The sequence below is a fragment of the Engystomops pustulosus genome, chromosome 1 (genome assembly GCF_040894005.1).
Source record: "Engystomops pustulosus chromosome 1, aEngPut4.maternal, whole genome shotgun sequence".
NCBI lineage: Eukaryota > Metazoa > Chordata > Amphibia > Anura > Leptodactylidae > Engystomops > Engystomops pustulosus.
The window spans coordinates 271142327-271167878 of NC_092411.1; the positions used below are offsets into that span (position 1 = coordinate 271142327).

A 25552-nucleotide genomic window follows, 5' to 3' on the forward strand; every position below is an offset into this window, starting at 1 on the left:
AACGTTGCATGGACAAAAACTAACCAATCACCGGCCGCATACAAATGAGTGAGGCGGTGACTGAAGGTGCGGTACCGATCGCCTGCCTCGCTGGGGGTTTCCGTTGCAGTTTCAGAGGGGCGCTGGATAACGGACAAGTGAGTGTGACGTCATCACCCCCGTGACGTCATTAGTACCCTAAATGACCATTTTATCTTGACTTTATACTATTATAGATAAGAATTTATATTTATTTACTTTTAACACTATAATAATATAAGTGACTGGATAAATGATACAAATCATGAATTTTCTGCAAAATCAAAACAATATCTGATTTATAGATGATAATAATTTATTACATGATGATATACAGCTGATGAGGATGGATAATAATAGAATAATAACAATGCCCACATATACACATTTATGACATCACACACTATACAGTCACATTACTCAGTATTAGGCTACATGCTTCACCGCACCGCTTCCATAGGGCGCCGTGCACCCATTGCCGTCTATGGGGGACGTACAGTATATACTCCCCCCATACGACAGTGTGAATGCAGCCTTATTTAGAGCTGAGATCAAAGACCCACATTGGCCCGTGCAGGTAATCTGGCAAATTGACGCCCCTACCCACTAGCCATGGCTATGATTGGTCCTGTCCAATAGCGGATGCCAATCCCGCAATATGTCCAGGACGCACCATAACCCCGGACCTGAACATAAAAGGCAATCCGGCTCATCTCTATCCAGGATCAAATCTAAAAAAATCTTTGTCTCTGCTTATTAGTTCCATAAAAACTGGTCATAAGTTGGCTGGTAATAAATTTGACTGGTCCTAGCCATAAAAAAAAAGTTAGAATTGATGAAAGTTGCGCTCCCAGAGACCCTGGCGGGTGACAGCTTTGCCGTAGATGTTGAAGGAATTATTCCTATTCGGAATTGTCCCTTTATTTCAGGAACAAGATGGATTCGAGTCGTATGAGACGGATAGATTTCACGTTCCTCAGCCGCGTCATTGGTAAAACACTGACTGTTACCATGGTAAATGGGCAGTTTCGGGGAACCTTGATACACGTTGACCACGGACAGGCTATCCTGCTCAGTAAAGGTAAGTCTGGATATGGAAATGTCAGCACAATACACACTTCGTCATCGCCTCTTACAGGCTCCTAGTTCTAATGGTACCCATGTGCCATGCTGATTAGATGCCACAATTGGGATTGATCTGTGCAAACCTGTGACCTGTGGGTGACATGAAAGGTTCCCTTTACTGGATTTAATGTGTAAGACAACCTTTAGATTCCAAAGAGAGAAACAGGCCAGCCTCCACAGTCTTGGGCCTCATACACAATAATGTATGGAGGGCTCGTGATCAAGCCGCACCCCATAGAGGTCTATGGCACCCCGACACGGTACTGTGACCCAGTCAGGCGACCACCGTGCAAGATATAGGGCATGTCCTATATTATGCCGTATTATGGTGGCTGCTTTGCATTCTATGTAGGGGGGAGGGGCAGGGCCGCCATCAGGGGGGGTTTAGTGTGATTGTGTTCAGGGAACCCCAAGGAGGAGAAGAGGCCCTCCCTTTCCAGGTGCACATTCACTGGGGCACATTTACTTACCCATCCCGTTGACGCCGCCGATACGGAATGTCCGACGAGGATTCGGAGCTGCCGCGATTCACTAAGATCGTGCATCCAATTTCCTGAATGTGTCGCTTCCCCGCTGAGGTCTGCCAGAGTTCACCTTCTTCTTCCTTGTGACACAATTTTGAAAGTTAAATTCCGTGGTTTGTCCGAATTAGTCGGGTTGTCTGACGGCCAAGCCTCCGATTTGTGTCGCATGAAAGCCGCCGCCGATGCGGCAAAATCCGATCGCGTGCGCCAAAAACCCCAGTGCAATTCAGGGCAAATATTCGGGAAACCCGACGGAGATGCGTCCGATAGACCCTTAGTAAATGTGCCCCATTGTGTACACAGAGGTAGATGATCATTCTGTGGGTGGCCCACAAAATTTGTCAGTCAGGTGCCCCAAACTTCCTAGTGGTGGTCCAGGGGCGGGGTAAGGAGCGCTCACCCCTCCTGTCTCATGCACCCGGCTGTAGCCAAGGTGAGCATACGCTTTTGTGCATGAGGCCTCAGAGTGCCGTAAATCTACCACCAGGATGAAGGGTTGTATGCTGCCTCTGGTGGGATCTGCTCTTATTTTAGCTCCTTATGCCCTCGTTTTTTACAAAAAAAAAAAAGTTTAAAAAAATGAATTCAAATAAACCTGAGTGGCTCCAGGATCCATAGCTGTTAATTGAGCTCAGAGCCCCTCAGGCTCATTTCCATCATTTTTAAAGCTTTTTTTTTGTAAAAACAAAGGAATAAGAAGCCAAAAGAAGAGCAGGGGCAACCACCAGTATGTCAATGCGCTTGGTTTACAATCCTTCATCCTGGTAGTAGATTTCCTTCACCATATTCTCCTTATGGCACCCTTTTGTATGATATCAGGGGTACAGTTGTGAGCTCATGCATTTCCTATGGTATTATTATTTATTTTCCTCCTTAATGACTAATTAGAAATTCTCTCTCAAAAGTAAAAAAGAGTCACCAGTGAACAAAGGTCCCCGAGCCATCGTCATCTGCCAAGTTGTTATGAATGCCTTGAACTGCCCCAGTCCACATTCGTTTCCAGGATTTGACATCTCTTTCCTTTGGCTACTTTGACATCCTTTTAGATTTTTTTCTTCTTTCTTTTCACCGGCAATAATTTTCTGCTAAATTTATCATAATTGTAGCCAGCAATTATTTTAATGCGCCAGGATAATTTGCTTCTGTGTTGAGCCGCTAAATTCAGCCTACATTTACTTTGGACGCCGATTGTTTTTCCGATTCTTGTTACCACAAAGAACAAAATGTAGGAAAACTTGTGGGATGTTATTACTAGACTTATAAGTAACAGACTTCTCTGGTCATTCGTGGTGTGCCTTTCCTTTCTTGACTCTGTCCAGATTATGTTAATGGTCTCCATTTCCATGTAGGTTGAAGAAAAAACTCCAGAGATAAACCTCTGATGGAGGCTGCATGACCCACCATATACAGTGGGGGGGGGGAAGTACTTAGTCAGCCACCAAGTCCTCCCCCTAAGGCCTCTTGCACACGTCCGTATAGTCTTTTCTGTTCTGTATGTACGGCTTTATCCGTGCTGTAAATACGGGACGTATTGTAACAGTATGGCAATGTATTGCACCGTAGTCATAACATATCCGTATAAAATACACGTAAATCCGGCAGCATACGATGCACGGCCGTATCAAGCACATATTTAGGCTACATGCACACAGCAGCGCTCGGGGAGAGGAGGAGGAGGTGAGGGCTGCTCACCCCTGCCCCTCTCCATAGGAATATATGGCGCATGGCGCTGTAACATGGGGAAAGATAGGACATGTACGGTGCCGTGTGCCCATAGAAGTGTATGGTGGATGTATATCGGCCGTATATACGCCCCCCCATACATGTGTGTGAATGTAGCCTTAGTCCGTATTTTATACATTCCCATTGACTTCTATTGAACTTCACACTGAACTACGGTGGAAAATAGGACATGCTCTATATATATATGTTATACGGCTCACTTACAGTACTGTGTGTTACGGTGGACAATACGGCCATGTACATGGATGTCCGTATTGCCCATTGGAATGCTTGGGGGCATATTACGGACGTATATATACAGTATATACGGTAGTGTGCATGGGGCCTTAAAAAGATTAGAGAGGCTTGCATTTGACATCATAGTTAGACCACAACTAGGAGAGACAAAATGTGTAAACAAATCCATAAATCACATTGTCTCATTTTTAAAGAATCCTTTGTTGAGGTGAAACATTTTCTGTAAGTCTTCACAAGGTAGGTACACACTGTTGCTGGTATGTTGAATTATTCCTCCATGCAGATCTTCTCTAGAGCAATGATGTTTTTGGGCTGTCGCTGGACAACATGGACTTTCTACTCCCTCCAAAGGTTTTCTATGGGGTATAGGTCTGGAGATTGGCCAGGCCACACCAGGACCATGAAATGGAGGGCGAAGCCTCTTCCTCGGACCGCCCCCTCGCTCCATAGGCCGACAGTGACTGCCGCGCGCTAGGCGGGGGCTGGCTGTATACTAGATGGGGGCTGGCAGGCTGTATACTACATGGGGGCTGGCAGGCTGTATACTGCTGGGGACTGTCTGTATACTACATGGGCGCTGGCAGGCTGTTTACTGCTGGGGGCTTGCTGTATACTACATGGGTACATGGGGCTGGCTGTATACTACTGGGGGCAGGCTGGCTGTATACTACTGGGGGCAGGCTGGCTGTATACTACTAGTGGCTGGCAGGCTGTATACTACTGGGGGCTGGCAGGCTGTATACTGCTGGGGGCTGGCAGGCTGTATACTACATGGGGGCTGGCAGGCTGTATACTGCTGGGGACTGTCTGTATACTACATGGGCGCTGGCAGGCTGTTTACTGCTGGGGGCTTGCTGTATACTACATGGGTACATGGGGCTGGCTGTATACTACTGGGGGCAGGCTGGCTGTATACTACTGGGGGCAGGCTGGCTGTATACTACTGGGGGCAGGCTGGCTGTATACTACTAGTGGCTGGCAGGCTGTATACTACTGGGGGCTGGCAGGCTGTATACTGCTGGGGGCTGGCAGGCTGTATACTGCAGGGTGCTGGCAGGCTGTATACTACATGGGGGCTGGCAGGCTGTATACTGCAGGGGGCTGGCAGGCTGTATACTACTAGGGGCTGGCAGGCTGTATACTACTGGGGGCTGGCAGGCTGTATATTGCTGGGGGCTGGCAGGCTGTATACTGCAGGGTGCTGGCAGGCTGTATACTACATGGGGGCTGGCAGGCTGTATACTGCAGGGGGCTGATAGGCTGTATACTACATAGGGGCTGGCAGGCTGTATACTGCAGGGGGCTGGCAGGCTGTATACTACATGGGGGCTGGCAGGCTGTATACTGCTGGGGGCTGGCTGTATACTACATGGGGGCTGGCTGGCTGTATACTACATGGGGCTGGCTGTATACTACTGGGGGCAGGCAGGCTGTATACTGCAGGGGGCTGGCAGACTGTATACTACATGGGTGCAGGGTGGCGGTATACTACTGGGGCTGGCAGGCTGGCTTTATACTACTGGGGGCTTGCTGGCTATATACTGTGGGGGGGCTGTGACCAATGCATTTCCCACCTTCAGCTTATACTCGAGTCAATAGTTTTTCCCAGTTTTGGTGGTAAAATTAGGGGTCTCGGCTTATACTCGAGTACATACGGTATATAAATGAGGTATCACCGTAATCGCAGTGAACCAGAGAATAAAGATAAAATATTATTTTTATGTTACGATGAGCAGGGAAAAAAGTGGTAAAAATCCCAAATAAAAATTGATGATTTTGTTTGTGCCCCCCTTGTAATAGTTAATAAAATCTCACGAATAAGCTTAAGACCCCTCAAAATAATTACCTATACATTGTATCTCATCTCGCAAATAATAAGCCTCATATGTTCGCATTACCAAAAAAATTAAAATGTATAGCTTGTACAAGGTGACAATAGAAATCTGCTGTGAATAGCGCTGCTTTCATTCTATTCCTGGCTGTGCGCCCATACATCAGTTTACCACAAAATATGGGGTATCAGAACACTTGGGAGAAATTGGGCATCAAAAGTTGCAGAGCGTTTCATCATTTAATTTATTATGAAACTGTCAGTTTTGGACTAAATGAATGTATTTTCCCCAAAAAAATCAAAAGTTTCTAAATTACAGGTCCATATTGTTTTAACCCATGTGAAACACTTAAAGGGTTAATAGACTCAATAGAAGTTGTTTTACATACGTAGAGGGGTGAAGTTTCTATAGTGGGGTAATTTATGGGGTTTTACTATTATTTAGGCCTTTCCCAGTCACTTGGAAGCTGAGCTGTTCCTCAAAATGTGAGTTTTGGGGATTTTCATGAAAATGAGAAAAATCGCACCTAAAGTTCTGCGCCTCATAACATCCTAGAAAAATGAGAGGACGCATAAAATATCATCACAACATAAAGCAGACATTCCATAAATGTTAATTATCAAGCTTTTTGGGAAGTTTTACCTCCCGTCTGGAAAGCAGAACATTTCAAACTTGGAAAATGAAAAATTTTTACAAACTTTTGCCAAATTTTCCCTTTTTTTCAGACCGAAACGCAAAACTTATCACTTAAATTTCACAAGTAACATGAAGTACAATGCGTCAAGAGAAAACATTCTCAAAATCACCTGGATATCTTAAAGCGTTCTGAAGTTATAACCAATTATCGTGAGACAGGGCAGATTTGAAAAATCGAGTCTGGTCATTGAGCTGAAAACTAGTGTCGGTGATAAGGGGTTAAATGGGAAAAAAAATTTTAACTTTATTTGATCAAAAAAAAAAAGAAGGATAATGACAGATGAAGCCTTGGGTTTGTGCCACATTCTCCACAGCAAAATATGTTGTGTATTGTACTACATTACATATGAATGCGAGCGGACATAAGCATGGTAATACACGTTTGTTTTCTCTTATTTATGAACTAACGCATTATTATATTTTGCAGTAAAGGATTTGTCCACAAACATTACGATGTCTGGAGTTCATCTGTTCCATGCACCTGATATCTTACATGGTAATTATTTTTGTTTTGATTTGATGTAATAATTTTGATTTCAGGCCTTCCTGATATGGGAACGTGAACTATACGGCACACACGTGTCATCCATGTGACGTCCATATTTGTGGATCGCCGGTGGATCTGCAAAAACGGATCATATACAAATGACACACGGAGTGTTTCTGCAGACTGTGGGTCAGAAACAGAATACACACTGATGATTTATGGTTTGCAAAAGAATGGATCACGGATCTGATTTGCGGCCCGAGAATGGCACACGTTTGTGTACGGGTATCCTAAGAGAGTTGATAATACGCTGCTCATCACTTGTACTCCACACTCATCACAAGAGGAGAATAATCAATGGAGCAGCAGGAAACAGATGCCCCCTGAGCACAGCCCTCTGAAGTTTAATAGGGGGCCACGCGGACCATTCCTACCTTGTATTCAATGGGGGTGATGTATCTTAAAATTTTCTGTCTATTTGTGGTGATGTTTTGTCGCAGCAGTGGTGCAGTTTTGCAAATTTCTATGTGACAAATGAACATAGACCAAAGCAAAGTCACTTTGGTACAGACTCTGCTTGCGACAAATGGTACAGGTTTGGGTGATTTTTCACAATAGGAATAAATTCATGTAACATAATAAAAAGGGCTCCAGTGCCCAGTACGTGCTGGGACTTTTTTGTGACTGTGACAGACCTTTGATCAGGTCTTTTATATTTAAGCCCCAACCCAAGATAACAAACATACCTGTAAAACCACATACAATTGTGCTTTGTTTCTACGGTGTAATAATAAAAATAATAATCTTTAAAACTGTTCTTATCCTCCCTGTTTCAGTGGAGTTGCACATTGATAAGAAGAAGGAACCTGGTCCCGAAATGCACCTGGAAGATCAAGACGTCCTGAGTGAAAGGTGAGAAACGTCCAATAACCGCCTCACACATAGGCTTCATACTTGGTGTCTACACCTTTCACTTGTATTTTTGGAAAAAATTGGGAAGATTTATCACTGCTTCTACGCCAATTTTCTGGTGGGGCAAGATTAAGGGAGCGACTATGCCACCTCATCGCCATGTGGGTGTGAAGGTAACGTAGAGGGTCGAGTCGGCGGGCACAGGGCATTCCCGCCTGCGTGATATTACCGAGTTTTGCTCGGCAGGAACACCAGCATATGATACATCTCCCCCAATGTGTTTTATCCCATAAGAGTAATTTATAATGGAGATGAAGCTTCTTTGTTTTTCCATTATGAATTTATAGCCACAGAAGATTGACACTTTACTTGTCTTGAGTTATTTCCTGTATTTTACGTTTCACCTACCCAGAGGTCTTTATGAATTGTTGGTTTAGTTTTGCAGATATGTGAGCATTGTCTGTCTCTATAATATAATGCATTCCCTTATTTCATGATTCTCAACTCTTATCTACTCTTCTAGCAGGTTTTTACTCAGGTTTTCATGTTATCCCGTATCCATAAGAGAAGGGATAACATGCTGTCAGCCACATGGACCCTGGCTGTATCTTTTTAATTTTATGTCCCTGATACCAATAATTAATGACCATCTGGGCGATCCGGACAATACACAGGAGAAGATTGTGTGGTCAAATGAGATCAAAATACAACTTTTTGGTATCATCTCACCGTGTTTGGAGGAAGAGGAAGGATCAGTACAACCCAAGAACAAAGTGAAGCATGAGTGGTGGAAATATCATACTTTGGGGAGGTTTTTCTGCAAAGAGGACAGGACAACTGCACGGTATTCAATGGAGAAGGAACAGGGCCATGTCTCAGAAATTTTGGCCATTAATATCCTTCCCTCAGTAAAAGCTATTGTCATGGGTGCTCCCCCGATCCCTGTCTCGGATCGCGGGCGCATCCGTGCTCCTCCATATGCCCCCGCTGCAGCCCGGTCTCCTCACTTACCTCTCCCGGCTCCTGCTCTTCCCCGGAAAGCTCCCTGGTGATTATTCCTGCGTTCCTGTGTATTCCTGCGTTTCTGTGTATTCCTGTGTATTCCTGCGTTCTTGTGTATTCCTGCATTCCTGTGTGTCTCCGCTCCCGAGTCCTGTGGAGCCGTGTTACCTGAGTTCCTCCATGTTGCTGTGTTCCGTGTGCCTGTGTTCCCGTTCCCACCTGCCTGGACCTCCCGTTGCTGGCCCCGGATTTGGACTTGACCTCGCATCTCTGCCGCCTGCCCTGACCCCGAGCCTGGACCTGACTACGAGACTTCGCTGGTCGCGCCTGGGAACGACCTGGTGGTATCCTGCCGCAGCAAGTCCAACCAGCTTTGCGGAGGGCTCTGGTGAAAACCAGGTGCCACTTGGATTCCGGTCCCAGGTGTCGGCTAGTTCCATTTCCCGCGGTGGTCCAGAGGATCCACTGATCCTGACAGCTATGAAGATGGGTGGTGACTGGGTCTTCCAATATGACAAAGACCCAAAATACACATCCAGGGCAACTAAGGAGCAGCTCTGTAAGGGGCATTTCAAGGACCTGGTGTGGCTCTGCCAGTCTCCAGACCTGAATTGAATTTGAAAATCTTTGGTGGAAGCTGAAACTCAATGTTATCTGTTTGCAAACAGAAGTTTCTGGACCAAACACTAAGTTCTGGACCAAACACTAAGTTCTGGACCAAATACTAAGTTCTGTTTTTTTTCTATTGGATCAAATATTTTATGTAATTAAAAAGAAAAACATTGATCATTGAAAAAACATATACTGTTATTTTCTCGATTTATTAAGATTCTGAAATTATTTACTAAATATTACAGACCTCTCCATTCTTTGTAGGTGGGACAACCTGTAAAATCGTCAGCATATAAAACTTATCCTCCCCACTATAAATCATCATGGTGCTGCGTGGATAAGAACACTTTTTTGCAGGTTCTGATGTGGACATATTTTGCTTCTAGGGTCAATGTTAACCCATTGCAGATGGGTCAAAAGGCCCTGGAAGTGAAAGGAACAGAGGCGACATCTTATCTTGAGAATATGCACGTTATAGAGGCTGCAGGTAAGGACTGTGCTGTATACACAATGCATTACTATGTATGAGGAGAGCAACACAAAAAGATAGGATGTACATGATACAAATAACCTTTATTCGAAAATTCATAGTTTAAAAGCAATTAAAACAGCACTCAGGTGCACAAAGAAAAAAAACCCCAATAGCTCCCACGTATTAATAATACAAAAATAGTACCGCTTTTTGTGCGAACTTGTGTATGTACCTATTTTTGTATTTTTAATAAGTGGGAGATTGGGTTTTTTGCTTTTAAACTATGAATTTTTGAATAAAGGTTATTTGTATCATGTACATCCTATCTTTTTGTGTTGCTTATACAGTTACCTTGGGATGATACCATTATATGTTGAGATTTACAGACTCACTTTTTTCGTATATATATATGTATGAGGAGAGATATCCAAAGAACTCTACTGGGAGAAGATCTCATATACCATCCCCTTAGGTTTTAGGCTACCTGCACACGACGTGTGCACACAAACAAGGGTCCTGTGAACCTCTGTTAGCATCCTTTGTGTCATCCGCGGGCGATCCCTCTGCTGATGCCATTGAAAATCACTGCCTGGGATGCAATCGCAGGCAGGAGTAGGACCTGCTCTGTCTTTTGCATCTCATACAAACACATCCGTGTTCATGACCCCATAGAAGCAATTGAGGACGTGTGCTAGCTCATTTTCTTGCCTTGTGCAGGGAATGGTTCAGGTTTGTAAAGTGAACCTGTCAGTAGATTTATTCTCCTAACCACATGTCGGCACTAAATGCTTGTTACAGAGAAGTATACTTTACTCTGAATAGCGTGTACATGCTTTGGGCTACAATAAAAACATAATGGCCCAGATTTATCAAAAGTGAGGCAAACAGCACTATGGGACAGATTTATCAAGCTGTCTAAAAGTCAGAATATTCTTAGTTGCCCAGTGCTCATGAATATTTTAAAGGGGAGCTGTGATTGGTTGCCATGGGCAACTAAGAATATTCAGATTTTTAGACAGCTTGATAAATCTGCCCCTATATCTTCAATTATCTGGCAGCCCCCTGCACTGCTCTGGAAGTTTGCACCATCATTTTTTGGTGCACCTTTAACATACAGCGTGCTACACAATACCGTTGAGTTGCTGTATTAAATGTGTCGCAATCTCTGACTAAGCACTAACAGCCCCTTTTGGTGCACATTTTTCTGTCTTGTCGGACACAGAGCAGCAGCGACACAAAACTGGCGCAGACACTTCTCATATACATGTGCAAGATCCAAAGACGTTCTTTCTTGTACAAAATCAGACAGAAAACTGGCACAGCCGGAATAATAGATCTGAGCCTCCGAGACTGTGCCAGTTTTTTGTCTATCTTTGCACTAAAAAGAAAGTCTTTGGAGCTTGGACATGTGTATGAAGTGTTAGAACCACTTTTTTATCGCAGTTGTACTAAAACAGCGCACCTAAAGTGGCATGTTAGTGCTCAGTCAGCATTTGGGACACATTTATTACTGATGTGCGCCTAAATTCTGGTGCATGGTCTACAATGAAGGTGCACTAAAAAGAAAACGGTGCAATTGTGTCCACACTTTCCATAGCAGATCAGACCGCGCCAGATAATTAAAACCTGTGCGACAATATTGTATTATCTATACAGGATTGAGACAAACCGCACAAAGGCAGTGTGCCCCAGTTTTCATATATCTGGGCCAATATTTCAACATCCAATTTGCTTATTAGCTGATGTGTGGTCCCAGGTCAAAACTGCCAGTCTGTTACCTCCTACCAGACAATAGAGATCAGGTACCAAAACTTGTACCGAAATATTGGGGGCTGGAGAAGAAATTCCAACTGCACTGGAATCATGCAAAGAGTAATAGTATGTGGTGGTCATAGATATTATATACGAGATAATAGATATCATATAAGTGCAATAGATAGATTGATAGATATAATAATTAAATATATATTAGATTGAAGATAAATGATCAGCACGAGATTATAGATCGATAAGAGATAAATAGAGAGATAGATAATAGATTGATAGACAGTGTAAGGCTACATTCACACTACAGTATGGGGGACGTATATGTGGCCGATATACGTCCCCCATACACTTCTATGGGCTTGCGGCGCCCTACGGGAGCGGTACAGTGCTGCACATGTGCGGCACCGTACCGCTCTGTACCCTATCTTTTTCCCGTATTACGGCGCCGCGGCCATATATCGCTATGGAGAGGGGCGGGGGTGAACTGCGCTCACCTCCTCTCTCCGCGCTGCCGTGTGCCCGCCGTGCTACGGTGTGTCGGGCTAACGGCAGTGTGAATGTAGCCTTACACCTAAAAATGACTACTGTATTTCTAACCTTCTTTTCCATGTCTGTTGTTACTCTATTATGTGCTTCCATGTTCTAGTTCCTGAGTTTGTGATTTTAGCACATTTTGTATATTTTCTCTTTGTTTCAGTCCATAAACTGGAGGTTAATTTTACCGTAATTGACGAGCTCCGGACAAAGTTTGGCAACGCTGTAAGTAACCACACAACCTTGTAGCCCAGATATAGGAAACCGCTGAGCACTCGATATTCCACCCAGTGACATTTGGTTTGGACCTACCTATCATAATGTTATAATTTGCAACGCCCATTTGTTCTTCTCCCTACATAAAAAATCATTTCCGCGGGGCCCGCCCAGTGTAACCACAAGGTGAGTAATTTTACTAATCTGTTTCTGGACCCCAAAGAAAAAGCTCAGTCAATTCTTTGTTCAGTGTCTTGCTTGTCCATAAACAGATTAGAGGGAATCTCAGTGGTGGTCTCTGGATCTCTGCCGATGTCCTGGTGGCCCCAGCCCCGGTCCATGATCTAAACGCGACTTAATGGGGCAAATTTACTTACCCGGTCCATTCGCGTTCCAGCGGCGGCTTCTCCGCTCTGGATTCGGGTCCGGCCGGGATTTAATAAGGTAGTTCTTCCGCCGTCCACCAGGTGGCGCTGCTGCGCTGAAAGTAAACTCATCGCGCCGGAATGCACCGAGCTGGACCAGGTGAAGGTAAGCGGTCCTTATGCGACACATTTTCGGTTTTTAAATGCGGCGGTTTTTCCGAATACGTCGGGTTTTCGTTCGGCCACGCCCCCCGATTTCCGTCGCGCGCATGCCAGCGCCGATGCGCCACAATCCGATCGCGTGCGCCAAAATCCCGGGGCAATTTAAGTACAAGCGGCGCAAAACGGAAATATTCGGGTAACACGTCGGGAAAACGCGAATCGGGCCCTTAATAAATGACCCCCAATGTCTTTGTCAGTTTCCGAAACCATTCATCGGCTTCAGCATTTTTGGAAAAGCGCTCGGTTCAGCCATCCATGTTTGTCTGCAACAAAACATGTTCTGAAAGTGTAATAAAGTTTTGGCCGTTAGATCTGGGTCTGAGTTTATTTTCCTTTAAAGCTGTTTTTAGTCTGAGGATATAAAACTAATATTCCAGCGACGCCTGGTTAATACATTATTCCTCATCCCAAGTATGCACAGGGATCCTGTGTCTGTTTGTGGATATATTTTAAGCCCTTTTTTTTCCATAGTTTATGAAAGAAAACTTGATTTCTTATTTCGCTGGGATGACCGATTCCGAAATGATTTTTTTTGCTGTCGGAAATGTTTATGTAGTTTTGAGTGATGCAGATGCTAATATTATATCATGATATAAACACCTGAAATTCCTTCTCTGTATTAGATGGGTGATATACAGCAGCAGGCGGTCATTGGTGTGACTTCTGCTGGATCCAATGTGTGCCGTCACGGGAGCTTGTACTCTCTTCAGGTAACATTAGTTATTTGGGGTTATGTACCGCAGTAGTCATCAGTTTTATGGTACATTCACACAATGTATGGATACAGCCACACGCTGGAGAGGAGGGTGGATGAGAGCTGCTCACCCCCCCCCCCCCTCTCCATAAAGAAACTAGTGGTCGGCGTCATAACCCTGGGGAAATATAGGACGTCTTATATTTCGCTTTGCACGGTCACGGTGCAGTGAGAGATGCCATGGTGCAGCCGCAGGAAGGGTCCCCATTATGTTCGTGTCAATGAGCCCTTTGGGTGTAAATATACCGTGCAGCCAGGAGGTGGCTGGCCACATCAATTAAGAAATTGTTCCGAAAATTCCAAACAAAAGTGTTATTTAGTGAATACATGAAACTGTTACAAATTAATAATTTCCTTATGACTTTTCGGCACATAGCGCCGCCATGGCCATGTCCTTTTTGCACAGAATATTTACACCCTTAATAGGTATGAAAGGCATTTTCTTAATATAGGTCAATATCAGTATCAGATCAGTGATTGTTGCGCAACTTTACTACTGGCAAAGCACAGCGCGGTACATTGTTTCGTGGCTGTGCTTGATATTACATCCCCATTCAGCCATGAAACACTCACAGAAGCTGCAGGGTTTATGGGTTGTGTTCCTAAAGATAATCCATCAGCATCTAACCCCTTTTAGAAGCAATGTACATCATAAAATTGTGACTTTGCACAACTTTGAAGTTGTATGGCGGTATAGGATGGGGATTATAGATGTTATAACACACCTTCAGTTGGATCTCTGAAAATCTACCTTCAGAATCCATCATGATAAACCAGGGACACTTACTCGTAGATCCAGGCACCGTGACTGTGGTAATCTTCTTATTTGACATTGGGGCACATTTACTAAGGGTCTGTGGACCGCATTTCCGTCGGGTTTCCCGACTATTTCCCTTTTCAATTCACTGGGTTTTTGGTGCCGACTTTCATGTGACACAAATCAGGGGGGGGGGCTGTCGGACAACCCGACTGATTCGGACTAAGCGCGGGATTTAAAATTCAAATTGTGCCGCATACACCGGGAAGATGAAGGTGAACTCCGGCGGACCTCAGCGGGGAAGCAACACATGCAGGATATCGGGCTCACGATCTTAGTGAATCGCGCCGGACTTCATCCTCGTCGGACAATGCACCTCGGGGATCGCGACAGGACCGGGTAAGTAAATGTGCCCCATTTTCTATGTTGAGATGAAAGTAAACACTGACTTTGGACTTGGGAACAGAAATCGGAAATACCAGAGCACATGTGAAGGTCGTCCTACTCATCAGGGGTCACCTCTCAGGAACCTTTCTTGTGATGTTCCATGATGATAAATGATTCCCATAATAGTTTGTTAATCAGTAGTTGTCCTGTGGCTTTTTCTTGTTCGATTTCCCCTGTAGGTGGCAACCAAGAGCCGAGTTTACTTATTTGACATAGCGATCCTTGGTCCAAGCGTCTTTACAATGGGACTGAAAACCCTACTGGAGGATAAATCAGTGGTGAAGGTAAGTAGTGTGATATTGGAGCTTTGAGTGTTCACCTTATACTACACTGCTGCTCTGTGGAGTCATTTTTACACCTCATGTAGACTACATATAAGTAGGGTAGCTGGAAAGGGTTGAGATATGGAAAATACACACAAGTGGAATACATGTGAAAGTCATAATAGTAAATGAACACGTGTCAGTTTCCAAAAATTACACTAAATAAAAATGGTTGTATTGTTACACCATGGCGCATGTGTTGTCAGCTCTTTATGCCATCTTACCTGACTGCACTGTCCCTCTTTAGCTAGAACATATCTGTTCCCCTGCTGGACTATTGTTAGGCTAGACTCACAATTCTCCCTCCGTTGTAAATTTACATTGGAAGTATTCCTGATGTATCCTTACAACAGAAGGCTACAACGTAACCCTCTGTATATGGATATGTTTTCTGGTTCTACTCCTGCCCCCTGAAAGCAGGAGGAGGAGTGAACAAGGTCCATTGCTCAGGGTGTTTCCCCATTTACATGGACAGTGGACATTACTATAGCGTGTAATCAGTTGAGGCCGTGGATGGGTGCCATACATTGCATCTGTCGCCAATGGGCTATTATGACCTTCACTTAGCATATATACGTCGCTCTTCAGCCGGATGCAGGAAGGAAAGACGTAACTTGCTGCATTTTTCCATCCAATGTTTCCTGCAGTATGCGAGGTATATTGGCCAAAATGGAGGCCGCCTCCTGTCACAATGGGGGTCATTTACTAAGGGCCCGATTTGCGTTTTCCCGACGTGTTACCCGAATATTTCCGATTTGCGCCGATTTCCCCTGAATTGCCCCGGGATTTTGGCGCACGCAATCGGATTGTGGCGCATCAGCGCCGGCATGCGCGCAACGGAAATCGGGGGCGTGGCCGCACAAAAAACCCGACGTATTCGAAAAAACCGCCGCATTTAAAAACGGAATATGTGTCGCTGGACTCGCGCTTACCTTCACTCAGCCGGCCTCGGTGCATTTCAGTGCGTTCCTATGCTCTTCAGCGCAGCAGCGCCACCTGGTGGATGGCGGGGGAACTACCTTAATGAATCCCGGCTGGACCCGAATCCACCGCAGAGAAGGCGCCGCTGTATCGCGAATGGACCGGGTAAGTAAATCTGCCCCAATGTGTCAGTGGATACACTCAGCATAGAACGTAAATGTTGAACATATCAAAGACACGAGAGTGTAGCCTTATCCGATCCAAAAACAAATGACGGATCCAGCAGTGTTCTTCTCCTTTGACAAATCAGAATGATGGAAGTTGCAAATGTGAACCCAGTCTATAGTTTGTACACTATTTCTGCCTAGACTAACCCTTGTTCTTTGTTTGACCCTTGTCGTCGTCTATGATAGGTTGTTCATGACTGCCGCCGGTTATCAGACTGTCTCTATCACCAGTATGGGATTGTGCTCAACAATGTATTTGACACTCAGGTAAGTTGCTCCATCACTGGAAAGGAACTTCAACAGCCTCACCTGTAAATAAAGCCTAAATGGGGGTGGTTTACTTTATCTAGAAATATTTTTATAATTACTTATAATTGTGTACTGGCCGCCATGTTGAAATTGATTTGTAAAGCGCTACGGAATTTGATGGCGCTATATAAATAAAGAATATTATTATTATGAAATGGCTGGCATCGGTGACAATTTGCAGCAATGACTAATCCCTATGTGGAAAGCAATGCAACTTGCAGTAACGCAGTTTGACCACTACACATAGAATGGGTCTGTTTGATCCCAGCATGACAAGTCATTTTGGTACAACCCCTTTAAGCTTGAGAGTTTTAATATAGTGATATTTCATTATTACGGTCTTTGTGTCTTAGGTGGCTGATATCCTCCTGTTCCACACGACCACTGGTGGCTTTTTCCCCCAACGTACAAATTCCTTGGAGGATTGTTTGGTGAAATATCTAAAAATGGAGACTTCTGAGATTTCCTTCCTGGCAAAGACCAAGGAGATAATTGAGGTAAATCTAATGGATTCCAGATATGACTACTTACTTATAACAAATCCAAAGGATGGATACCTGAGATGGGTCAATTCCTATGAGCCTGCAGTTGCAGATCTTCATAGCAGATTTTACCCCATGCAATTTATAGGGTAAAGTCTCCAGGAAAATCAGAGCAATTGTGTTTAAAAATGCATGTGTTAACATAATATTAACACACGTGTTTGTTAACTTTATGTTAACACATTATAACATTGCGTTAAGGTCCTGATACATTTGTATCGTTTACACCATGTATGTATCTGATCACATGGAATTGCAGCATACCTTCCTGTACACTATTCCTGCTTTTGTGTATATTTCTACAGGATCATTTGTTTTGGTCACTACACCCCATGTCTTCAGCCCTGCAGAAATCTTTATCGCTGGAAGCCTCTTATATCTTGTCTCTCTACATGACTATGGCGAATGCCATGATGGCAGATTTTACATCTATGGTGGACGGTTACATCAAAGTGTACACACACAATGACGTCACAAGTGCCGTGCAGGTAACACTTGTACTGTATGTACTGCTACTTTTACTATATCTTCTTTTCTAGGAGTCCCTATAGAGTGGAACTTGATGAACCATTTATATAACCATAAAGTATACGAGCACCTTGATAATTGCTCTTAGAGCAGGTTGACAAATTCTGGACAATAACTGAAAATTTTGGAAGTTTTATGCTTTTGAAAATATCCTTATTTATCTGCTTATTTCTCCTTAGTTTTTTCAAATTGTAGGTCCAATGCAGGTCTCTGACCATGAGAGATGTAATGGTGGCAGTCATTTATTAAGTAGGGCATAGATTTTTGGAGTGTGGTCCCTGCATCGTTCCTTAGCTGAGCACAACACAGAATGGACGAGGAACGCAATTGTTGTCCTTCAATCGTGGGGAGGTGGGGGGGTGTACAGAAGCGAAGATTTGGGTGGGTAAAGATGTATGTCCTCTTAATATATTTGGTATATCTTTAAAAGGGTTATCCAGAAATGCTGGGGCAGCATTAAGCAAAAACAATCGCTGTGTACTGTGTACGCTGTGGTGACTGTCTGCTCCCTGGTACTCCCAACCGGGGTGCAAGTGTCACGGGACCTGTTGCGGCCAATCAGTAGTCTTAATGGACCCTGGTTAACAAGTGATACCTTCAAGGCCCTCTGATAAATCCTTGGCCCCTACTATTACCTAAAGTTAGGCAGATGGAAAACCCAATTGGGGGTGGGGGAGCGAATCACAAATAGCAAAAGTTTAAAAACAGTTTCAGAATGGAGTCTAACATGGAATCCAAGAATTATTAAAGTAACAAAGAGTGGGGAGGGACATGGGGGAAGAAACCAAAACCACACAGACAGGGAGGGAATTACAGGAAGATTAATGGAGGAACAATTTTACCAAAATTGTCTAGCATAACCCGTTAAGCTGTGGTGGAGGAAACTGAAGGAGGTTGATTTGAGTGGTCCCCAACATAATATCTGTCATGGGAGATATCAGAGCATGAAAGGGGGGACAAGGCCGGCGTCCGAACTTTCAATAGTGTGATTTTGCAGCTATGGATTATTTCTACAACAGGTATAAATAAACGCTGCACAGTCACTCACCCTGAGCCTCTTGATGTTTTGGGCTGATACATTCTGATACATTGGGCTGATCTCATTGCTCCAGAATCTAAGAGAAAATTATAGGGGCTTATTTACTAAGGTTTTTTGTTTGTTGCTGATACTTCAATTATCCGTGAGCACATGTTTTTGGACCCCTATTGGAATGATATCCGTTGAGTAGCCCCACTCCTTTAAGTATTTTTTCATTATTTACTAAAGTCCCGCGGCTAAATTTCCGTTGGGTTATCCGCCATTTTCGAGGATCGCGCCGGGGATTGTGTCGCACGCGATTAGATTTTGGTGCTTGGCTTTCACGCGACACAAATCGGGGGCGGGTCGTCGGATGATCCGACGGATTAGGAGCTGGGAAGAGTCATAGTCCATGGGGGAGGAAGGGGGGCTGGAATGAGATTGGGGAATAAAGACAAAAGGAATACGGACAGGGAAAACCATATAAAGTGCATGTACACAAATGCCAGAAGCCTCACAAACAAAATGGAGGAACTGGAACTCTTGATGTTGGAGCGGAAATATGATATAGTGGGTATCAGCGAGACATGGCTGGACAGTAGCTGTGACTGGGCTGTTACTATAGATGGTTATAGTCTTTTTAGAAAGGATCGTATAAATAAAAAAGGGGGAGGGGTTTGTTTATATGTGAATTCTTGCCTCAAGCCCGTCCTGCGAGATGACATCAGTAACGCAAATGTGGAGTCCCTATGGGTGGAGATAAGAGGAGGGAAAAAGAATAATAAAATATTACTAGGGGTTTGTTATAAGGCTCCAAATATAATGGAGGCAGCAGAGGAAATGCTGATAAGTGAAATGGATGCGGCTTCAAAGCATGGTGAAGTACTTATCATGGGGGACTTCAATTACCCAGATATCGACTGGGGGGCAGAAACCTGCAGGTCCTTCAAAGGTAGCAGGTTCTTGTCAACAACAAAAGACAATTACCTGTCGCAACTAGTCCTGGAGCCAACAAGAGGGGGGGCACTGTTGGACCTTATCCTGACCAACAGACCTGATAGGGTATGAAAACTACAGGTTGGGGGGAACCTGGGGAATAGTGATCATAATATTATTGATTTTGTATTACCCTTTACTAAGAGCGTTAGTGAAGGGGCAACCAACACTCTAAACTTCAGGAGGGCAAATTTTCAGCAACTAAGGGAAGACCTTAAAGGCATAGACTGGGATAATGTTCTCAAGGACAAAAGCCCCCCCCCCCCCCCCAAAAAAAAAATGGGACTTTTTCTCATATATTCTGAAAAAGTCCTGTGAGAAACACATACCTTATGGGAAAAAGCATAAAAGGAACAAGAAAAACCTGATGTGGCTAACTAGTCTTGTAAGGAAAGCAATAAGCGAGAAAGATAAGGCGTTTAAGGTGCTAAAACGTGAAGGTAGCGATGAGGCATTACAGGATTATAGAGAGAAAAATAAATCCTGTAAAAAGCAGATAAAGGCCGCAAAAATAGAGACTGAGAGAAATATTGCCAGGGAGAGCAAAAATAATCCCAAATTATTTTTCAAGTATATAAATGATAAGAAACTAAAAACAGAGAGTGTGGGTCCCCTTAGAAATAACATGGGGGTCATGGTGGAAGGAGATGAGGAAAGGGCCAATCTACTGAATGTCGCCTTCTCAACTGTCTTTACCCAGGAAAATCCCCTGGTGGAAGACACAATGAGGAATAATGTAAATTCTTTTTATAATGTCAACAGTTTAACCCAGGAAGAGGTACAGCGCCGCCTCGCAACCACTAAGATAGATAAATCACCTGGGCCAGATGGCATACACCCCCGGGTTCTGCATGAATTATGTACCGTGATAGACAGACCGTTATTTTTAATATTTGAAGATTCACTGAGGACTGGTTATGTTCCACAGGAATGGCGCATAGCAAATGTGGTACCAATATACAAAAAAGGATCAAATAGTGATCCTGGAAACTACAGACCCGTGAGTCTAACTGCTGTGGTGGGGAAAATATTTGAGGGGTTTGTTAGAGATGCTATCCTGGAGTATCTCACTGTGCACAACCTTATAACCCAGCGTCAGCATGGATTTATGAGAGATCGGTCCTGTCAGACTAATCTGATTGGTTTCTACGAGGAGGTAAGTTCAAGACTGGATCTGGGGGACGCTGTAGATGTTGTATATTTGGACTTTTCAAAGGCATTTTACACCGTGCCACATAAAAGGTTGGTATATAAAATAAGACTGCTGGGAATAGGAGAAAATCTGTGTATTTGGGTAAGTAATTGGCTTAGTGATAGAAAACAGAGGGTGGTCATTAATGGCACATTCTCAGATTGGGTTGATGTTACCAGTGGAGTGCCACAGTATTGGGGCCACTTCTTTTTAATATTTTTATTAATGACCTTGTAGTGGGTTTACACAGTCAAGTTTCAATATTTGCAGATGATACTAAGCTGTGTAAAGTAATAAATACTGAGGTCGATAGTTTAGCATTACAGAGGGATTTGCGGAAGCTTGAGGGATGGGCAGAGAAATGGTTGATGAGGTTTAATGTAGATAAATGTAAAGTTATGCACTTGGACCATGGAAACAAAAAGTATAATTATGTTCTAAACGGTCAATTACTTGGTAAAACTGAAGCTGAAAAGGACTTGGGCGTATTGGTGGATGGTAAACTTAATTTTAGTGACCAGAGCCAGGCGGCTGCTGCTAAAGCAAATAAAATAATGGGATGTATCAAGAGAGGAATAGATTCTCATGATAAAGAAATAGTTTCGCCCTTATACAAATCCCTGGTCAGACCACACATGGAATATTGTGTATAGTTTTGGGCACCAGTGTATAAAAAGGATATAATAGAGCTGGAACGGGTGCAGAGGAGAGCAACCAGGATTATTAGGGGAATGGGGGGACTAGAATACACTGACAGATTACAAAATTTGGGATTATTCAGTTTAGAAAAAAGACGGCTGAGGGGAGACCTCATTACAATGTACAAATACCTGAACGGACAGTACAAGGATCTCTCCAAAGATCTTTTTATACCTAGGCCTGTGACCAGGACAAGGGGGCATCCTCTACGCCTAGAGGAGAGGCGATTCTACCATCACCATAGACAGGGGGCATCCTCTACACCTAGAGGAGAGGAGGTTCTACCATCACCATAGACAGGGGGCATCCTCTACACCTAGAGGAGAGGCGGTTCTACCATCACCATAGACAGGGGGATCCTCTACACCTAGAGGAGAGGCGATTCTACCATCACCATAGACAGGGGGGCATCATCTACACCTAGAGGAGAGGAGGTTCTACCATCACCATAGACAGGGGCATCCTCTACACCTAGAGGAGAGGCGGTTCTACCATCACCATAGACAGGAGGCATCCTCTACACCTAGAGGAGAGGAGGTTCTACCATCACCATAGACAGGGGCATCCTCTACACCTAGAGGAGAGGAGGTTCTACCATCACCATAGACAGGGGACATCCTCTACACCTAGAGGAGAGGTGTCTCTACCATCACCATAGACAGGGGACATCCTCTACACCTATAGGAGAGGAGGTTCTACCATCACCATAGACAGGGGGCATCCTCTACACCTAGAGGAGAGGAGGTTCTACCATCACCATAGAGAGGGGACATCCTCTACACCTAGAGGAGAGGCGGTTCTACCATCACCATAGACAGGGGACATCCTCTACACCTAGAGGAGAGGAGGTACTACCATCACCATAGACAGGGGGCATACTCTACACCTAGAGGAGAGGCAGTTCTACCATCACCATAGACAGGGGACATCCTCTACACCTAGAGGAGAGGAGGTTCTACCATCACCATAGACAGGGGGCATACTCTACACCTAGAGGAGGTTCTACCATCACCATGGACAGGGGGCATCCTCTACACCTAGAGGAGAGGAGGTTCTATCATCACCATAGATAGGGGGCATCCTCTACACCTAGAGGAGAGGCGGTTCTACCATCACCATAGACAGGGGGCATCCTCTACACCTAGAGGAGAGGAGGTTCTACCATCACCATAGACAGGGGGCATACTCTACACCTAGAGGAGGTTCTACCATCACCATGGACAGGGGGCATCCTCTACACCTAGAGGAGAGGAGGTTCTATCATCACCATAGATAGGGGGCATCCTCTACACCTAGAGGAGAGGCGGTTCTACCATCACCATAGACAGGGGGATCCTCTACACCTAGAGGAGAGGCGATTCTACCATCACCATAGACAGGGGGCATCCTCTACACCTAGAGGAGAGGTGTTTCTACCATCACTATAGACAGGGGGCATCCTCTACACCTAGAGGAGAGGCGATTTTACCATCAACATAGACAGGGGGCATCCTCTACGCCTAGAGGAGAGGCGATTCTACCATCACCATAGACAAAGGTTCTTTACTGTACGAGCAGTGAGACTATGGAACTCTCTGCCGCAGGAGGTTGTTATGGCCGACTCTATGTACATGTTCAGGAGAGGCCTGGATGACTTTCAGGAGAGAAAAAATATCACGGGTTATGGGGATAAAACATTTATTTAATTCTTAAAGGTTGGACTTGATGGACTTGCGTCTCCTTCCAGCCTTATATACTATGATACTATGACAACGCGCAGGATTTAACATGTCAAATTGTAACATGTCACATGCAGGATCTCGGGCGCACCATCTTGGTGAATCGCGCCGGACTTCATCCTTGTCGGATGAAGTAAATGTTCCCCATAGGGTCTAAATACTTTATCAAAGTGAACATTTGACTAAGAGGTTAGAGGGGGAACTCTTAGAGTAATGAAATGGTTTCAGTCACTTTCAGAATTTCAGTAAATTCTCATTTTTTAAATGTTTTGTGGAAATCTGAACATTACATTTCATTCCAGTTCTCGGATACGGAGCTTCCACACCAGTTTAGACGGCTCAAGGACTCGCACAGAACCCGCCAAGAACGGGCTGTGAAGGAATACGTCGCGGATGAACATGGTTTGTTGGCAGCTCCTGGAAAGAATCTGGATATCTCTGGGAAAGATTCCGATAAGAATCAGATGACTGGTCAGAGTTCTACTTTACGTATGAAAAGAGACAAATGGGCGACAGAGATGACACCCTTCTATGAGGTCGAGTCAGGAGAACATAATACATTAGATATAGAAAGAGAACATTGGGAGACGGGAACAATCCCATTCAAAGAGGTTAAGTCAGAGGGACATAATACAGCACTTCAGGTCGCTCCGTATCACCCCAAAGTCCTAAGTCAGAGCTTTCATGAATATTCCTTATGGCCAGCGGTGCAGAACCCACTTTATTTCCAGTTTCCAAGATCCCAGCTCTCTAGACAAGCACAGAGACCGTTCTCTCCACAGTCACCAACCCCAGGGTCTAGTATTAGGATGTCAGCTGCCCGGCTCTTGGCCAGGACATCCTATAGCTGGTGCACTTAACTTACACAACACGTTGGCTGCTGTGACACAGATTATTATGTGTGCGTGTGTGTTATAGATCAATGGGAACCCTCCCCACCCAAATACTTGGAGATAATTTACATGCATAATAAAGCCTTATATCTAAAGGTTTCATCATCATCACAGGTACATAATGGTGAAGGTTATTATAGAGCGCACCAGGCGCTGGGGGTCATTTGGGGATGCAAGAATGGCCTGGCAGGTTCTGGGTCATTCCACCACATATCCCCTATTAATCAGTACATATCACATGGGGTCTAGCACTGGGGAATCCAGTTATGATGCTAAGAACGGCAGCCAATGCTTTATTGACAACAAGGATTTAGGGGGAAAGCAGCAATCCCTTTAAGAAAACAAGATTGTCTCTACTCTTGTCATTTTCAAGGGTATATGTGAATGATTGTGAGCATATAAGGCTGTAGACAATGTTAGGTAATGTCCTTGGAGATCTTTTTCAATCATTCTTTTGTATGAGTAGTGTTAGTGACAGCCTGACCGTGAAAATACATGTACATTCCAGGATTGTAGCTGGATTCTGAGCTTTCTAGTGCATTGGTGTATAAGATCTCTTCACTATACTGCGGAACAGCCCCTCCCACTGAGTCATAAGATTCAAACAGAAGCTGCTACAGCAGAGGGTCGGGCTATGCAGCAGAACACACCGGTGGGCTCTGAATCCAGCTACAAACCTGGAACATGCATCTATTTTCACAGTCCTGCTGCTATTAACCAGACACACAAAGGTTTGAATACAAAGATCTCCAAGGACAATACCTATTGCTGTCTGCAGCTTTGTACGGTCAGTGTCCCAGAAGTTTTCCATGGCCAGTAAGCTTAGGTTTTTAAGTGACCACATAAATAGGCAGCAGTCATGTTGAGACTAGTTTTATGTTTTCTAGTTTTTAAAGGTGAAAAATATTCTCTAAAAACTATTTTGTTAAGCGACGATGACTTGTTTGATCTTTTTAATGTTATTATATTTTTGTACTTTCTATATTGTATTGTAATTTTACAAATTCAGCAATAAAGATGTTATTTAATTTTTACCTCCTCTGTGGTCATCAGTCACACTAGTAGCCACAGTCTCATAGCAATGGTCACGTAATAGCAATTATTTTAAAAAAAATATAGCCGAAATGATCAGATGTGGACCTGCATAAAAATCCCAATTGGGATTACTGCTACCTATGAACCCATTTCTAATCAGTGAAATGCACAGATAACGCAGCTTTTTAATACATTTACTGCATACAGCCATTAGTGTTCTGGGTCTCCTATGGGTGCAGTCACATGTCGCATTTAACGCATGCGTTTAAAAACGCATTGCAACAGCTGAAGAGAGATATGCCTAATTAATCATCTGTGTGTTAACAGCAGTGTAACAGCTGTTTAATTAGGCATATCTCTCTTCAGCTGTTGCGATGCGTTTTTAAACGCATGCGTTAAATGCGACATGCGACTGCACCTTCTGGAATC

The 25552-nt window shown here is 44.1% G+C and overlaps 2 protein-coding genes across 4 annotated transcripts in view; one reads left to right on the plus strand and one right to left on the minus strand.

Annotated features, from left to right (window-relative positions):
- The window catches only part of GRK4 (G protein-coupled receptor kinase 4), a 198195-nt gene extending 198113 nt beyond the window's left edge, over positions 1–82 (minus strand). Inside the window, exon 1 of the mRNA XM_072126163.1 lies at positions 25–82. The gene's annotated coding sequence lies outside the window, so the exon portion shown is untranslated. The remainder of the gene's footprint in view (positions 1–24) is intronic.
- LOC140080486 (piRNA biogenesis protein EXD1-like) lies at positions 1–25122 on the plus strand. 3 transcript variants are annotated; one of them, XM_072126171.1, is made up of 12 exons: positions 1–137; positions 948–1099; positions 6603–6671; positions 7499–7574; positions 9575–9675; positions 12125–12186; positions 13388–13474; positions 14902–15006; positions 16380–16460; positions 16856–16999; positions 17350–17532; positions 23498–25122. In XM_072126171.1, exons 2-12 carry the CDS (start codon positions 955–957, stop codon positions 24053–24055), a joined length of 1611 nt encoding a protein of 536 aa, XP_071982272.1. In that variant the 5' UTR covers positions 1–137; positions 948–954; the 3' UTR covers positions 24056–25122. The 3 variants fall into 3 exon arrangements, with proteins under 3 accessions (XP_071982272.1, XP_071982273.1, XP_071982271.1); XM_072126170.1 differs by lacking the exon at positions 1–137 and adding an exon at positions 158–595; XM_072126172.1 differs by lacking the exons at positions 1–137; positions 13388–13474 and adding an exon at positions 157–595.
- Positions 25123–25552: the final 430 nt, after the last annotated feature.

Excerpts from the sequence above, each read along its gene's own strand:
- LOC140080486 (XM_072126170.1), top strand. The coding sequence starts at position 546 with ATGCAGCCTTATTTAGAGCTGAGATCAAAGACCCACATTGGCCCGTGC. Across the intron at positions 7,575-9,574 it reads CAAGACGTCCTGAGTGAAAG|GGTCAATGTTAACCCATTGC; the intron begins GTGAGAAACGTC and ends TTTTGCTTCTAG. Across the intron at positions 12,187-13,387 it reads GGACAAAGTTTGGCAACGCT|ATGGGTGATATACAGCAGCA; the intron begins GTAAGTAACCAC and ends TCTCTGTATTAG.